This window comes from Anopheles moucheti, chromosome 2, assembly GCF_943734755.1.
Source record: "Anopheles moucheti chromosome 2, idAnoMoucSN_F20_07, whole genome shotgun sequence".
NCBI classification, from domain to species: Eukaryota; Metazoa; Arthropoda; class Insecta; order Diptera; family Culicidae; genus Anopheles; species Anopheles moucheti.
Window position 1 is genome coordinate 4,869,138 of NC_069140.1, and position 15,089 is coordinate 4,884,226.

Consider the following 15,089-nt stretch of genomic DNA (forward strand, 5'->3'; position numbering starts at 1 on the left):
GCAATGTTTTCTTCCTGGCGTTCTATGTTTCGGTCGCTGTCAGAGAAATGTCACAGTAGCTACAACTTTGAACGTTGCGGGATTTTCAAATTTGGTTGCGTCTCCCCGCCCAATTTTGCACACAACAATTGGCAGCTATTGGTCTCCGCTCACGAGGTCATAAAATGAGTTCTTTCAACAGTGAATGCACGCATTTCCGCGACCTCCGTGCCGAATCATCGCGGAAAACACACACCGAACAATGAATCCGAGGTTGTAGCTCCGCGCACACCTGCGCCATTGTGTGTGTTGATGCCTGATGTGTGTGTTGACGTTCGGTTGACAGTGTCAGAAAAAAACAATTCAAACACTTGTGTAAATTTGACTCCCGCACGATTCATTTCCCTAAATTTAAGGTGTGTTTTGCGCTTTCTGAGTCGCTATTTCGCTGCAAAGAACCGTTGCACCTTCGTAATAACTCGGTTCAGGTAGCCGGGTCACGAAAATGCGGTGCTGAACACGATTATTAAATAATTTACTGCTGTTATCGCCACCGGGGCTGGAGTAAAAATTAGAACCGGTCCTAATTTGGTGTTGTAGATAAGACTTACTGCCGAACAATCGTTGGAGCTATTGTTTGATAAGACGTGGTTCACATTTCACATTCACTATCCATTCCTTTGCAGCCGCAACTCGATACCGGTGTTCACTGGCAGCGGTGCTGTTGTTGATGACGTGCCAGGATGGTTCGGATACGAAGAAAACTCGTCTTCATTCTGTTTGGCCTAATCGTATCTGTGTTTCTAATTCTTTACGTCGTGCTAAACTATTCCGTGGCCGACCGGAGTGTGAGTATGCGCTTGAAGCTGAGGGACGTCGATCGAGGTTTTAACATTTGCTGCCTTCGTCTGCATTTCTAGCGCGTTCAAGATATAACGTACCTGGAGAGTAAGATAAAACAACTGGAGAATGGACTGAACAAGCACCACCAGGAGTTTGGCGATATTCGCAAGCAAATTGACACGATTCGTGGCGCAGTTGATGGCGGTGAAGATGCGTATGCCGACAGCAAAATACTTGATAAGGCACCCCTGCTCGGGGACCGAGAGATGATGAAAGAATCGGTCATCAACGCAAACGGCGGTGGAGCCGGAACGTGTGCACTGCGAACGGACATCGTTCCCCAGCCGGATGTGCAAATGTTGAATCTGTACGAGCAGGTATCGTTTGAAAATATTGACGGTGGCGTGTGGAAGCAAGGTTGGCCGATTAAATATCATCCCAGCGAGTGGAATAGCCACCATAAGCTGCACGTGTTTGTCGTTCCGCACAGCCATAACGATCCCGGTTGGATCCAAACGTTCGACGAGTATTACGAGCGCTCAACGAAAAACATTTTCGCAAATATGCTACGACACTTGGACGAACATGCGGGTTTGCGGTTCATTTGGGCGGAAATAAGCTACTTTGCGCAATGGTACGATAAACTGGCAGCGGAACAGAAGGATACGGTTAAGCGGTTGGTTAAGAACCGCCAGCTAGAGTTTGTTACGGGCGGATGGGTAATGCCTGACGAGGCGAACGCGCACTGGTACTCGATGCTGCTGCAGCTTACCGAAGGCCAAACGTGGCTTAAAACGCGCCTCAACGTAACACCAGTATCCAGCTGGTCTATCGATCCATTCGGACAATCGGCCACCATGCCGTTCATTTTGAAGCAGTCGGGGTTTGAGAATCTGCTCATTCAACGCACACATTACATCGTGAAGAAGAATCTGGCTCTCAAGAAGCATCTGGAGTTCCGTTGGCGCCAGCTATGGGATACGCGGGGTGATACGGATCTTTTTACGCACATGATGCCATTTTATTCGTACGACGTGCCACACACGTGTGGTCCGGATCCGAAGATATGCTGCCAGTTCGATTTCAAACGTTTACCGAGCATGGGTCTCAACTGCCCTTGGCACGTTCCGCCCCGTCCCATCAACGATCAGAATGTGGCCGAACGGGCTGAACTAATAGTGGACCAGTGGCGCAAAAAATCCGTTCTGTACCGAACAAGAAATGTGCTCATTCCGCTTGGCGATGATTTCCGTTACACCACGAGTAGTGAGTGGGAAGCTCAGCGAGTCAATTTCGAGAAGCTGTTTGACTACATCAATAACGAACCGTCGCTAAATGTGGAGGCAAAATTTGCCACTCTGCAGGACTATTTCGATGCAGTACGCGCCACCACTGGTGCAAATGGAATGGAACAGTTTCCCTCGCTTACGGGCGATTTTTTCACCTATGCAGACGTTAATCAGGATTATTGGAGCGGATATTTCACGTCACGCCCGTACCACAAACGGCAGGATAGGATTTTGCTACACTACATTCGCTCAGCTGAGATGTTGCATTCTTGGAATGTGTGGGAACCGGCGAGCGATTGGAAGCCGCTAGCGGACCGGTTGGAATATGCACGGCGGCAGCTGTCACTGTTCCAGCACCACGACGGCATCACCGGCACGGCAAAGGATCACGTTATGGAGGACTACGCCGAGCGCATGTCTCGTGCGATAGAAGATTGTAAATTCGTCATGCAGCAGACGGTTTATCGAATGCTTACGAAACCTTCGGTTTATCATCCGGATCCGGCCTTCAGCTACCTGTCGATCGATGATTCCCGCACGGTCAATGGATGGATGGACAATGCACGGCCGACCATCATACTGGGAGAAGAGCTACCGAGCAAGCAGGTGGTTTTGCACAACTCTCTCCCGTATACCCGGTCGGAAGTGGTCGAGTTTTACGTGGCCAGTCCGTTCGTGATGGTTCTGGATGCAAGTGGAGGCACGGTACCGAGCCAAATCGCACCCGTGTGGTCGTGGCACACGCGTCCGGACGGTATCAGTCAACCGCAACCTTCAAATACTAAATACAGGTTATTATTCCGCGCCAACGTTCCACCGTTGGGATTGAGTGTCTACACTATCAATTCTAGAAATAGCGCAGAGGAATCACTGTAAGTATATCATGCATAACAGGTGGCATTTAGCAGCATACGATAATCTTAGATATGCATTTTCTTCCAGTGGTGTCACGTATACGAAAGCGATCATATTGTCCAAGTCTCCGTTCACCGTTAGTCTGGCCGCAGGATATCCGGAGGATATTGACCACGCATTACCGACGGAAATGTCTTTACGGTTTGAGGATGGCGGTTCAACAAGTGCTGCTTTTACGTCGAAGGGTTTACTGAAATCGCTCACGATCGAAAACAATCAGGCGACGGTACCGGTGCACTTAGAATTCTATCGCTACGGTATGCAACTTAGCTCGGGCAAGAGCGGTGCATATCTTTTCCATCCGGGTGGCAACGCCACCCTGCTTACCTACGAGCAACCGATCGTGCTGGTCATGAAGGGTCCGCTAGAAACGAGCATTACCGCTGGTTTACCGTTTGCCGTACATCAAACGATTCTGCGGGACGATAGTGTGGAAATTCGCAACTTGGTGGATATTGGCCACCGGGACAACACGGAAATAGTGATGCGTTTGCAGACAAATATCAACAGCGGTGCTACCTTCTACACCGATCTAAATGGTATGCAGATCATCAAACGCAAACGATTCCAGAAGCTTCCGATACAGGCAAACTACTATCCCGTCCCGTCGAGTATGTTTATCGAGGATGACTATTACCGTTTGACGTTGCTCGGCGGACAGCCACTCGGTGGTTCGTCGCTGAGTTCCGGTGAAATGGAAATCATGCAAGATCGTCGCCTAACGCGTGATGATGATCGTGGGTTAGGTCAGGGCGTTCAGGACAACATGCCAGTGATGCATCTGTTCCGGTTGGTTCTGGAGTCGCGAGAATCGTGCACCAAGCCGGATCCCGATTATCCGGCCGGTTTTCTTACGCTTCCGGCGCATTCACAACTTCAGAGTTTACTGCATCCGTTAGATAAACTGATCTACAACGAAAACTATTGGACAGGATTGCAAAAGGAAGGTTTTGGGGCGCGTCATGAGCCGTTAGAACGGGGACTCGAAGTCGTTGCCATCCGTGAGTTACCCCACGTGAACTTTGGTCGGACGTCAGGAGCATCACCGATTGGGTTGATCGTTCATCGGACCAATTTCGAAGACTGCGGGTCGGAAGCAAACATGGAAGGAATGGTAAGAATTAGGAACATTGGCCGCGCAATACCTACGCTTTACTTGCAATGCATCATTCTGTTTTCCAGTTGAACATCAAGAAACTTCTCACCCTGGACGATGGACACGATATTTATTCATCTCGGTTGACGCTGCTGAAACCCTTGGAAATGATTCAATCGGATGACATTAGCCTCTGTCCAATGGATGCCAAAGCGTATATAGTAAAACGATAAACTTCTTATCAGGGCAGTAAGGGGAGTTGGATTAAACCTTGGGAGCAAGGTGAAAAGGCAGCAGCTGCAAGTATATAACCATTTCGGGTTATTCAGGTTATTACGGATGGACCGCTAAACCTTATTGTGCAATAGCAACGATCTACATCCGATCATGCGCATGGCTAATGAACAATCTGCATCCGTAAAGAAAAACGCTCCGTTTCTTTATGGATTGTGATTGTTAACCTCCTTTCCATTTTCCTTCTCAAAACCGAAAACCACACACGTACAAGGCGTTATTTTTGCAAAGAATATCGCACATTTCCTTATTTATGTAGGTTTTGTTTTCCAATTATAGATGTTAAACGAACGATCGCCAGCAGGACGATCAGCAAGTGTAAAGAAACACACTCCAATGGTTTGGTTGCTCCGTAACTACTGGTTACGCATTTTATATGTGTGTGCGTGTGATATATCATAGGTAATGTTTATCGGCTGTACGAAAGCATAAGCATGGTAGGCCATGTGCCCATCGTTTGCACTTTATGTTGCAGACTCTATCCAGGCGGTGTTCCGAACTTAACAATCAGTACGAATCACATTCGAACCGGGATCTGTTTGAACGAAGTACTATGTATACACAAACTATGCACTGTAGATAATTAAATAAAGCTAAATAATACCATTGTACTTTGACTGTGGTACATACATTTATACAGTATGTTTATTTTGGGAACAATCATTTAAACCACTTACTTAAACAGTTAAGTGCAGAGAGAAAGAGATTAAAGATCAGGCTAGGTTCATTAACCGTCGTTAGTTTGTGAAGATTTGGGAAAGACAAATACTATCCCAAACATGAAATCCTGGGACCATGCATCCAGGTTGAAATCAGGCTTAAATCTGTCTGTTTACTTTCTACCTACATCATAGCGGCCAGCGAGGAATGTTCGGTTTCATAAGCCTTGTCATAATTGCAAACCTCACGCACTAGATTGATTGATGGACACGCGGACATTGTAAGCTATTTTCTTGACGCGCCATGTAGTAAATAAGTAATGTTTCTTAAATGAAAATTCTAGTCAATGGCCACACATGACCTGTATAAAGGATTACGGTTCCAACGTAAGTTCTCGCAGTGTAAAATGTTCGTGGATAGGAAGAAAAAGTACACACTTGTCGCACTATTACTATTACGTGCGACATTAGTGTATGGTGGTAAGTTAGTAAGGAAGTTAGTCTTCGACCAAACGAATGGATTTGTACATAATTTTTACCTTGGAATATTTTCCAGCTCGTAAAAATCTTATTGCTCTGAATGAACGTTCCAATCAGTCCGGCATGATAAGAGGTATCTCGGAGATGGTAAACCTGTTAGCACCCAAATCGTTAGTGATTCTGGTACAAAACGAAACAAAAATCGATCGTCTCGACAAGCTCACCGTAATGATCCATCATCATAACATACCCACCTGCGTTTATTACGATTTGGAACAGTACTTCAATTTAATTGAGGAAAATCTAAAAAACTCGCTAGAAATTACATCCCTCATATTCTGTCATCCGGAAGACATGCTGCAGGACATCACCGATAGACGGTTGGCACATCGGCTTAGTTTGTTCATCTTTTATTGGGGTGCTTCGCAAATGCCTTCTACGCTGAACCATAATCTGCTCAAGGAACCCTTTCGGGTGGCCATCATTACGAACCCAAGACGCAATATCTTTAGGATATTTTACAACCAAGCCAAACCAAACAACCGTGGAGATATGGTAAGCGTGAATTGGTTCGATGGGAACGATATGACGTTCAAGCGGGTCCCACTGCTTCCGTCACCGACAGAGGTCTACAAGAACTTTGAGGGACGCGTTTTTAGTATTCCTGTCATACACGTAAGCTACCGCTGTCTTAGCTAGTCTATATTTCAAATGGTCAATTAATACAATGTAACTGCCAACTAGAAACCTCCATGGCATTTCATCGTTTATGGCAACGTGAGCGCCAACGCAGCAGAATTGACGAACGGTACCAACAGTGACGACGCCGTCGGATTCGAAATGGATCTCGAAAAGAATGTAACGATAGAAAGTGACGATACCTACTTCACGGTGAAAGGTGGACGCGATCACAACCTGATGCAGCTGATCGCGGAGCGGATGAATTTCAGCTTTCAGTATGTGGAACCACCCGAGAAAATCCAGGGTATAGCTCTCGGGTCGGAAGACAACGCTAGTTTTTCGGGCGCCCTTGGAATGCTCCAGCGCAGGGAGGTAGAACTTTACCTTGGAGACGTTGCTGTCACCTGGGAAAGGATGAAAGCAGTCGAGTTTTCTTTCTTTACGCTGGCCGACTCGGCGGCCTTTGTAACACACGCACCGAGGAAGCTGAACGAAGCGTTAGCTCTGGTGCGTCCATTTCAGATCACGGTTTGGCCACCAGTGATTATAACTATTTTGATTTCTGGACCCATATTGTACATCATTATCTCCACGCCTTATCGATGGAGGTACGGCTGTAGTGGAGTTAACTCACGGCATCGGAATCGCTATAAAAGGTTCCGGCAGCGCAAACCAGCCTTTTACAACATGCGCTATATCGAGGAAATGAGCTACACACGTGTTCGACGAACTTTCAGGACCAATGATGGGCAAGATTATCCTAGCTTGGATCGTTGTATATGGTACACGATCAACGTGTACTTAAGGCAATGTAAGTGTCAATGGACAATGTGGACTACAAATGTATGAAAATTAATCTTTCTCCTGTTCTTCTGTCTTAGCGGCCAACATCCCATTCGATGGTCATCTTGCGAGATTCTTCTCGATCTTGCTTTGGCTGTGCGCTACCTACGTACTCGGAGACGTCTATTCCGCACAGCTAACGTCCCAGCTGGCACGCCCGGCACGCGAAAGTCCTATCAATACGCTCGGACGGCTAGAAAACCGCATGACACGTGATGGGTACGAGTTGTTGGTGGAACGCCAGAGTGCATTCCATGCAGCGCTGGTGAACTCTACAGGCGTATTGCAACGGCTATATCGACTGACACGACAACGATCGGTAAACGATTCCTTTCTGGTTAAATCTGTCGAGGAAGGCATACGTGTGCTGCAGAGTGATCCGAAATACGCTGTCTTTGGAGGACGAGAAACGTTATATTTCAACACCAAACGGTACGGTGCCAATCGGTTTCAGCTGAGCGAGAAGCTGTACACGCGCTATTCTGCTGTGGCCGTGCAGATTGGATGTCCGTTTTTGGACAGCTTAAACGAGGTGTATGTGTGTATCGTAGGCAGAATGTGGCGTATTTGGGAAATAATCTTTCTTTATATTACATTTCCAGCATCATGCGTCTGTTCGAGGCAGGCATTGTGGAGAAGATAACCATAGCAGAATACGAGCAGATGTTCGGACGCCACAAGGGAGGCATATCGCACTCGGAAGAAACAGTGCGCTCGACGAAATCTACCAACTCTGACTGTGACACAGACGGCACCGGGAGCAAACGGAAGACGGATTCGAACGATAAACTGCATCCAATGAATTTACGAATGTTGCAAGGCGCATTTTTGGTGCTAGCGTGCGGTCACCTGCTTGGAGGTGAGCCCAAACCATACAACAACGGAGGAGATTTTTTTTATTTCAGAGGGTATATTTCGATTTATCACTTTTGCAGGAATTTGTCTGTTTATTGAAAGACACATTAAAATGATCATCAGATGTGGAGAAATAATAGACCGCGTTGGCGTTAAGGTGAAGTGTGTGGTTGGGCAACTCTGCCCACAGTGGAGGTGATTCGCGTAAAATCGACAACGAATCCGGAATAGAATAGCATTATTTTGAATTAAACTCCAATGATATTTTTCTTCATGAGCTCTAATGAACTCTTCATTTCTCAATTTGAGGATCTCTGTTGGTTACAACGGAAGAAGTTTAAAAAATGTTACAACAAACGTATGGATTAGACGAAGACGTTAGCTTTGACAGCAGACGATTTTGGATGTCGTCAGTCTGATTGTTGTGTTTTGTTTGAAAACAAGCGAAGATTCGGCCGCCGGTTTTAATTCGATTCCACAAATCCAGAGCTCGCAAACCAGGAGCAGCCAATGGAACCGACCAAATTGAAAGATATAGTTTTGAACGCAAAGCAACCGTATGTGCTGCACAACGTAAATCCTCAATGGTACTGCTTTCAACAAACATTCGACGAGTGGTGCAAATCATTCGACGATGTTCACCAGGATTCCGTACCATTCGATGGATGCTCGGTGAAAGGCGGTATTTACCCACAATGGGAATCTCAACGAACGAAGAGAGAGATGAAAATGGGCGACATTTGCAAAAGAGATACGTACCATAAAGCTGAACGATGGGACTCCTTCAGTTATCGTAACATCGCACTGCTACCAGAACCATGCCGGAAGGGAATCAATTTTGCATGCTTCGGGTTTCCAGAGGTTGAAGACGATATAACGTTTTGGATTGGATCGGCACAGGCCCACACTCCCTGCCACTACGATACGTATGGGTGCAACATTGTGGTGCAGGTTTTTGGACGCAAATCTTGGACACTGTTGCCTCCGGAAGCAAAGCTAACCCCAGTGCGTGTCCCATTTGAAGAATCAAGTGTGTATTGTGAGGAAAATTTTTACAGTCCCGCATCTTACAGCCAGTTTGCGAAAGTGGAGAATGAAGTGTATCATATAGTGCTGGAGCCCGGAATGGCACTAATTGTACCTCCGAAATGGTGGCACTACGTGGAAACATTAGAACCTGCTCTTAATTTCAACACTTGGCTTAGCTTGGTACGTAAAGGGAGTGTAGATAAATGGTGGGTTATAAAGTGGTTTTCTTATGATCTGCAGGAAACGGATGTCGATTCTCTTATCTCGGAATGCATCAGCAAGCTTTTGCTTCAAGATTTGTGTGACGGGTTGGCAGAGAATATTAAAAGTCATATTATAAACCCGAACGAGGTGCATCCCAATGTGACACCTTTCGAACCAACCACAAACTAATTCTTATTTCTCTCCAACAGGATCTATTGACCACAACGAGCAGCATTAGGCAATCGTATGATATTTTGAACTATTTGCTTGATCAAAAGCGTAACAACAAACAGCAATGTACAGAGCCAAAGCGTTATCCTTGTAACTACCTATCCAGCGATGCCTTCGAACGATTGATAGAAGAATATAAACTCTTTATAAAGCCGGTTGGAAAGCTACAGCAATGTGATTTTTTTACCATTATCACTTCCAACCATTCTCGATACGATTCATCTCAAAACGATGGCAACTTCGCAGGGTTAACCCCTGACGAAACGGAACTAGTGGTTAGATTAGGAAAATTGGTAAACGTATGTTGTAAAACCGATGTAGTGAAGTTAATAGAAAATGTCTTGATGAATGAAAATAGAAGGTGATATACGACCGTTAATACAGCGTTGTATTGTAATATGCAGTTCTATTTCCAATTAGTTTGTTCGAACCTTTACTTGAATGTATGAAGTCCATAATTTTTCTTCTTCGAATCGTATTTTAGGTATCTTGTAGCATTTAAGATATTTAAATTTGTTTAAAAATTATACAAAATGTGCTGTGCAACATCAGCATTTCGATTTTGTAAACGGTTCAAACAAAGTAGTACAAATCATGTGAATGTTCTATCAGGGAATGGCAACCAGCGCCAATTGTGCCGAACATTCTGACTCCTGACTCCGGTTGTTTGCAGCAGTGACTGCCAGTGGCAAAGTCAAGCTTTTCAATCAACGAACGGGATAAAAGGTATACCTACTTTAAATAAAAAACAAGACTTTTGCTTAAATAAGTTTCATTTTTCGGAATGTTCCACCAAATTCGATCTAAAAAATTCCCTCCGCAATGTCACCCTGTTTTGTTGTGACGTTTATCTATTGTGACATTTTCTAACAAATGTCAACAGTGCTAAAAAAGAATGGAATCAATTTAGATGTTTTTCTCTGTTTTTCACCGTAAACTAGAAATACATCAACGCAAGGGAAATGTACAAAGTGTGAATTCTTTCTTCTGAAACGGAACCAGAGCAAGCGTGAGTGGTTTCATCGATCGAGTCGAAGCGTAGCGTGATTTTCTGACTGGTGGTGAAACACGGAACGAACGCCAAGTGGGTGTGGGTGTAGTGTAGTTCAGCTTTGGGGATTTTGCCAATGGTAATTTCATGGCCATTTGTTTGCATTCCGTCACCTGATAGGAAAGCGATTGTGCTACGCTGAAGGTAGAAACGAGCTGCACTGAGCTATCTTATTCGCACGCAGGAATAATTGAGACAAACGGTAACAAGGTTGCGTACGAAACGGTGATTTCCTAGTTGGTTTTTTGCTTGGAGCGATTTGATTGCAAAATCACCTGCCAGTTCTACACTGTTTCACACAATTGGATCCCCACAGTTTGAACAGGATAGCGAACACTCCCATCGGAAAGACGATGAACTACGACGTGCTGTTAAATCGTACCGGATTCAACAAGCTGTCCATTACACCCCAGCACTTCCGGAGCGTTTCCGAAGGTGATTCGCGACACCGTGACCAGCCGCAGGTTGCTGACCAAGGGAACGATGGAACGAAAACTCCTGGGAGGAAGATTTCACTGCCACCGCACGCACACCGCCATGAAACCGTTTCCGCCTCGTGTAGTCCGATGCGAGGTGGTCCCTCTTCGAACCAACCTGTAGGTGGTCCAGGTGAAGAGTTCAAGGGTAAGGTGGAGTCGAAACTGTTAACCATGTGGAACAACATGAAGTTCGGTTGGAGCTATAAAATGAAGACCAATTTTTCGAAAGAGCAACCTTTGTGGCTGCTGGGTCGATGCTACCATCAGAAGGCAACACCCGGACCATCAATGGAAAGCTCGGTAGAGCTTGGCACGTCGGGTCCGGATGGCCAGCTGATGATACTGCAGAACGTTTACTTGGCCGAAGGATCCAACTCACCACCGGAGGAAACGGGTACCGACGCCATTGAGGACAGCAGTCCGGAAGCGATCATAGAGGAGGAAGGAATTGAAGCGTTCCGAAGGGATTTCATATCGCGCATTTGGATGACGTACCGACGGGAATTTCAAACGATGGACGATTCGAACTATACGTCCGACTGTGGCTGGGGTTGCATGATACGAAGTGGGCAGATGCTGCTAGCGCAGGGTTTAGTGGCACATTTCCTTGGCCGCAGTTGGCGCTGGGACGTGTCGATGTTTACGGTATACGAGGAGAGTATACACAGGAAGGTGATCCGTTGGTTCGGAGACACATCTTCGAAAACGAGTCCCTTTTCCATTCACACGCTGGTTTCGTTGGGGAAGGAATCGGGCAAAAAGCCTGGCGATTGGTACGGTCCGGGAGCGGTAGCACATTTGTTACGACAGGCGGTACGTTTGGCAGCACAGGAAATTACCGATTTGGATGGAGTAAACGTTTACGTTGCCCAGGATTGCGCTGGTGAGTGAGAATCGTTTCGTTACGATGAAAGGAAGCTCTAATCCTAACGTATTTTTTTTTGGTTTTAGTTTACATACAGGACATTCTTGACGAGTGCACGGTTTCGGCACCACCGCCTGTAGCGCCCTGGCAGCAAAAGTGTATGGCTGGAAGTAGTAGAACCACAGCACACCCGACCAATGTGGATAAAAGCGGCAGTTCTCCCAGCGCAGATGGTGATGATGAAGGACAATCCGCTCACTGGAAGTCATTAATTTTGCTTGTACCGCTTCGGCTCGGTACTGACAAGCTTAATCCCATTTACAACGAATGCCTTAAGGCGATGCTAAGTTTGGACTACTGTATCGGCATTATTGGCGGAAGACCGAAGCACTCGTTGTACTTCGTTGGATATCAAGGTACGAAGTAGTGAATGACTCTAGGGATATAAGCTTATCTGCAGCAGTATTTCACTGTACGAAGTTTTCTTTTGTAGAGGACAAACTAATACATCTTGATCCGCACTACTGCCAAGATATGGTCGACGTGAATCAGGAAAACTTTCCAGTCACCTCGTTTCACTGTAAATCACCACGTAAGATGAAGCTAAGCAAAATGGATCCTAGCTGTTGCATTGGCTTTTACTGTGAAACGAAGAGGGACTTTTATAAGTTTATCGACAGCGTAAAACCGGTGAGTGTTGAGCGTTTGAAGTGTTGCTTTAGTAAATCTCATTTATCCGGCATTGTTAATTTGTGTTATGGTTGTTTTAGTTTTTAATACCCGTTTATCAAGGCAATCAAGAAACAGGATTCGCGAACCCATCCGGATCATCGAACAGCTCCGTCAGCTACCCGATGTTTGTGTTTTGTCGTGGGAAAAGTAGCGAGCAGCGGGCCGATCTGCCAGGACAGCAGCCTCAATATTCTCACCCGACGGCTTATCGATCACCTCCGACGGCTATACCACAGCACATGGTCGCAGGAAACGATGAGGACGATGACGAAGAAGAAGATGAGGCGATAGAGTTCGTCATTCTATAACAACACGTTGGAGCAAAAGGTACTAATGGGATTCATAAAGCTAGATATGTTTAGCCGATGATTGGTGGTTCCTTGTCATCAAACCGGGTCAACTGCATAACATTTATTCTGCCTGTTCTATACAACAACATTCCACACAGGCAATCGAATGGGTATAACATCTGTTGCGTTTGGTACAACACGAGCAACTAGGTGACCAGACATGAAACACAGGTTTCAGTTCGGCATAAGAGCAAGAAAAGTAATGTTCTAGAGATCTAGAGAGCAAGTAATGGATTACCGTAGAAAATTGTACTTATATTGTGATTGTATCGCTTAAGATGGATGGAACCGTGCAAATTGCTCCGTTGTTTAACGAGAACTACCTTACTCCTACCTATGCAGACTGGCACTCCGCTTACATATTGCAAAGAAGTAAACAAATATCTGTACCATAGGTATGTTATAACATTTAGTTATGGAAGATTTTATTTATTGTGCAATGCATGTTTTGCCGCGCTTGGTTTACTTTCGATTAGAGTTAAGCGTAATATTTTATGTTCGTACTTACTACCGATTGAAAGACGCATGAACATATGCAAACCCAAATATTGTACCGTGTAGAGTTGGAAGATTTTTTACATATAAAATAAATAAAAAAAACTAATCGTAAAGTGGAAAACGTGTGGATTGCAATGTGTTTAATTGTGTTTAATTTGAAACAAACTGGACAACATTTCGGTTGGACTTTTCGAGAATGTCTTCCACGCCACTGTTCGAAGAACAAACGTAGGAAATCGCGCGCGCCATCTAGAGGCAATGGACTTAACTTCACAGCTGTCAAACAACTGGAAGGAATTGTTTGAGCACCGTTTGTTTTGGTACAGACGCGCGTACGCAGAAAATTGACCCATTCAGCCGGCCGGTTGTTCGCGAGTTCGAGTGAAATATTGTTTAACTTTGCGCATTGTGTAGTGTCGAGGATGGCGCCACAAGATGAAAATCAATCGCAGGATAAACCCGTCCCAAAGGGAGCGATCACGATTTCGCAAATAAACGCAGACGAAATAACTTTCGTAAGTACACGCGGGCTTTGTTTATCATCTTCAAAAAATGCATTAATTAATGATGGATTTTTTCACTCTCTCTCGTATTCCAGCTTGCGAACCGGTTTTGGGCGCCGGATACAGCAAACGAACACGAAGCGTACAACCCTCAGATCATAGAAGATGTCTATCGGAAAGAGATATGCGATACGCGTCATTCGCTGCGCCGGATCATGATGCTGGAGTTTAGCCAGTACCTGGAAAACTACCTGTGGCCGAACTTTGACGGGCAAGGCGCGAGTCGTGCCCATCTCATGTCGGTAGTGGCGATGGTGAATGAAAAGTTCCGTGAAAAGGTGGAAGTGTGGAAAGTGTTCGAGAAAAATGGTGAGCTGTTTGTGAAATTTTTCCAGCGCGTGCTGGAAGCGTGCATCGAAGAGTGCCCCGTGACACCGGCCACAATGCGCGAACAGACGGCATTGCTGGTGTTTTTGAACCATTGCTTCAACAGCATGGAGGTGGAAATATGTCGTAATCAGGCGAAGCGGCTTGTTTCGTTAGCTATGTGGGCCTGTCTGCAGTCGAAGCGGCGCGAACAGGAGCTGAACCAAATCCCGGAATGGCGCAAATTTTGGAAAAAGCTCCAAAAACGGGATAAACCGGAGCAGAGAGAAAAGCTTCATTGGGAACGTCACTTTTTGCAGAATTTAATGATAAAGTTCATACGCATTCTTGAGACCATCCCGGCGGACGGTCCGGTGTGCGAGGAAACGGTGCGTTACTGTGAACGGTTCGTCGAATTTTTGATCGATCTGGAAGCGCTGTTGCCGACTAGAAGATTCTTCAATACTGTCATGGACGACTGTCACGTTGTCGTACGTTGTTCCTTATCGCCGTTGGTCCTTCGCGAAGAAGGAAATCTGTTTGCTCAGGTGAGTGGAATTTCTTTATTCCTACTGTTACATTCAATGGGCTGCGGTTAAATAAGCAATAACCATCGGAAGATTTGTTTATTCAACGTAATAGGAAGGAGGACATAATTTTTTTTTTGTATTCTGGCCACCAATGGGAACCAATTTTTGTTTAGAAAATCTTGGTTTTATTGCTTGAAATAAGTGGGTTGTTGGTGCAGGCAAAGGGGAAAACATTACACCAACTTATTTCTTTACGGTTGGCAAGGAACGTTCAGGTAAATTCAATTTGTCTGAATCAACAAGCGGTGATTTTGATT

At 45.5% G+C, this 15,089-nt stretch overlaps 5 protein-coding genes across 6 annotated transcripts in view; all 5 read left to right on the forward strand.

The window, feature by feature from the left end:
• The first annotated feature begins 722 nt into the window (after nt 1-722).
• LOC128299381 (alpha-mannosidase 2) lies at nt 723-5,014 on the forward strand. Its single transcript, XM_053035329.1, has 5 exons — nt 723-827; nt 900-1,011; nt 1,099-2,983; nt 3,054-4,140; nt 4,209-5,014. Exons 1-5 carry the CDS (start codon nt 723-725, stop codon nt 4,353-4,355), a joined length of 3,336 nt encoding a protein of 1,111 aa, XP_052891289.1. The 3' UTR covers nt 4,356-5,014.
• A 408-nt stretch (nt 5,015-5,422) lies between these two features.
• LOC128298877 (ionotropic receptor 40a) lies at nt 5,423-8,133 on the forward strand. Its single transcript, XM_053034680.1, has 6 exons — nt 5,423-5,555; nt 5,632-6,230; nt 6,300-7,047; nt 7,118-7,613; nt 7,682-7,938; nt 8,015-8,133. The coding sequence occupies exons 1-6, from the start codon at nt 5,423-5,425 to the stop codon at nt 8,131-8,133; spliced, it is 2,352 nt and encodes a 783-aa protein (XP_052890640.1).
• A 311-nt stretch (nt 8,134-8,444) lies between these two features.
• LOC128297992 (HSPB1-associated protein 1) lies at nt 8,445-9,798 on the forward strand. 2 transcript variants are annotated; one of them, XM_053033715.1, is made up of 4 exons: nt 8,885-8,939; nt 9,008-9,143; nt 9,204-9,314; nt 9,377-9,798. In XM_053033715.1, the coding sequence occupies exons 2-4, from the start codon at nt 9,060-9,062 to the stop codon at nt 9,761-9,763; spliced, it is 582 nt and encodes a 193-aa protein (XP_052889675.1). In that variant the 5' UTR covers nt 8,885-8,939; nt 9,008-9,059; the 3' UTR covers nt 9,764-9,798. The 2 variants fall into 2 exon arrangements, with proteins under 2 accessions (XP_052889674.1, XP_052889675.1); XM_053033714.1 differs by having other exon boundaries at nt 8,445-9,143.
• A 544-nt stretch (nt 9,799-10,342) lies between these two features.
• Nucleotides 10,343-13,464, forward strand: LOC128298522 (cysteine protease ATG4C). Its single transcript, XM_053034273.1, has 4 exons — nt 10,343-11,811; nt 11,880-12,209; nt 12,287-12,483; nt 12,564-13,464. The coding sequence occupies exons 1-4, from the start codon at nt 10,803-10,805 to the stop codon at nt 12,831-12,833; spliced, it is 1,806 nt and encodes a 601-aa protein (XP_052890233.1). The 5' UTR covers nt 10,343-10,802; the 3' UTR covers nt 12,834-13,464.
• A 265-nt stretch (nt 13,465-13,729) lies between these two features.
• LOC128298520 (RNA helicase aquarius) overlaps nt 13,730-15,089 on the forward strand; it is a 38,499-nt gene continuing 37,139 nt past the window's right edge. Inside the window, exons 1-2 of the mRNA XM_053034272.1 lie at nt 13,730-13,888; nt 13,972-14,790. Coding sequence (XP_052890232.1) covers nt 13,796-13,888; nt 13,972-14,790 — 912 coding nt within the window. The 5' untranslated portion in view covers nt 13,730-13,795. The remainder of the gene's footprint in view (nt 13,889-13,971; nt 14,791-15,089) is intronic.

Coding starts and splice junctions, on each gene's coding strand:
- LOC128299381 (XM_053035329.1), top strand. CDS start 723: ATGGTTCGGATACGAAGAAAACTCGTCTTCATTCTGTTTGGCCTAATC. Junction 2,984..3,053: donor AATAGCGCAGAGGAATCACT/GTAAGTATATCA, acceptor ATTTTCTTCCAG/TGGTGTCACGTATACGAAAG. Junction 4,141..4,208: donor AAGCAAACATGGAAGGAATG/GTAAGAATTAGG, acceptor TCTGTTTTCCAG/TTGAACATCAAGAAACTTCT.
- LOC128298877 (XM_053034680.1), top strand. CDS start 5,423: ATGGCCACACATGACCTGTATAAAGGATTACGGTTCCAACGTAAGTTC. Junction 5,556..5,631: donor TGCGACATTAGTGTATGGTG/GTAAGTTAGTAA, acceptor AATATTTTCCAG/CTCGTAAAAATCTTATTGCT. Junction 7,614..7,681: donor TTGGACAGCTTAAACGAGGT/GTATGTGTGTAT, acceptor TTACATTTCCAG/CATCATGCGTCTGTTCGAGG.
- LOC128297992 (XM_053033714.1), top strand. CDS start 8,445: ATGGAACCGACCAAATTGAAAGATATAGTTTTGAACGCAAAGCAACCG. Junction 9,144..9,203: donor TCAACACTTGGCTTAGCTTG/GTACGTAAAGGG, acceptor TATGATCTGCAG/GAAACGGATGTCGATTCTCT. Junction 9,315..9,376: donor ATATTATAAACCCGAACGAG/GTGCATCCCAAT, acceptor TCTCTCCAACAG/GATCTATTGACCACAACGAG.
- LOC128298522 (XM_053034273.1), top strand. CDS start 10,803: ATGAACTACGACGTGCTGTTAAATCGTACCGGATTCAACAAGCTGTCC. Junction 11,812..11,879: donor CGTTGCCCAGGATTGCGCTG/GTGAGTGAGAAT, acceptor TTTTGGTTTTAG/TTTACATACAGGACATTCTT. Junction 12,210..12,286: donor GTACTTCGTTGGATATCAAG/GTACGAAGTAGT, acceptor TTTCTTTTGTAG/AGGACAAACTAATACATCTT.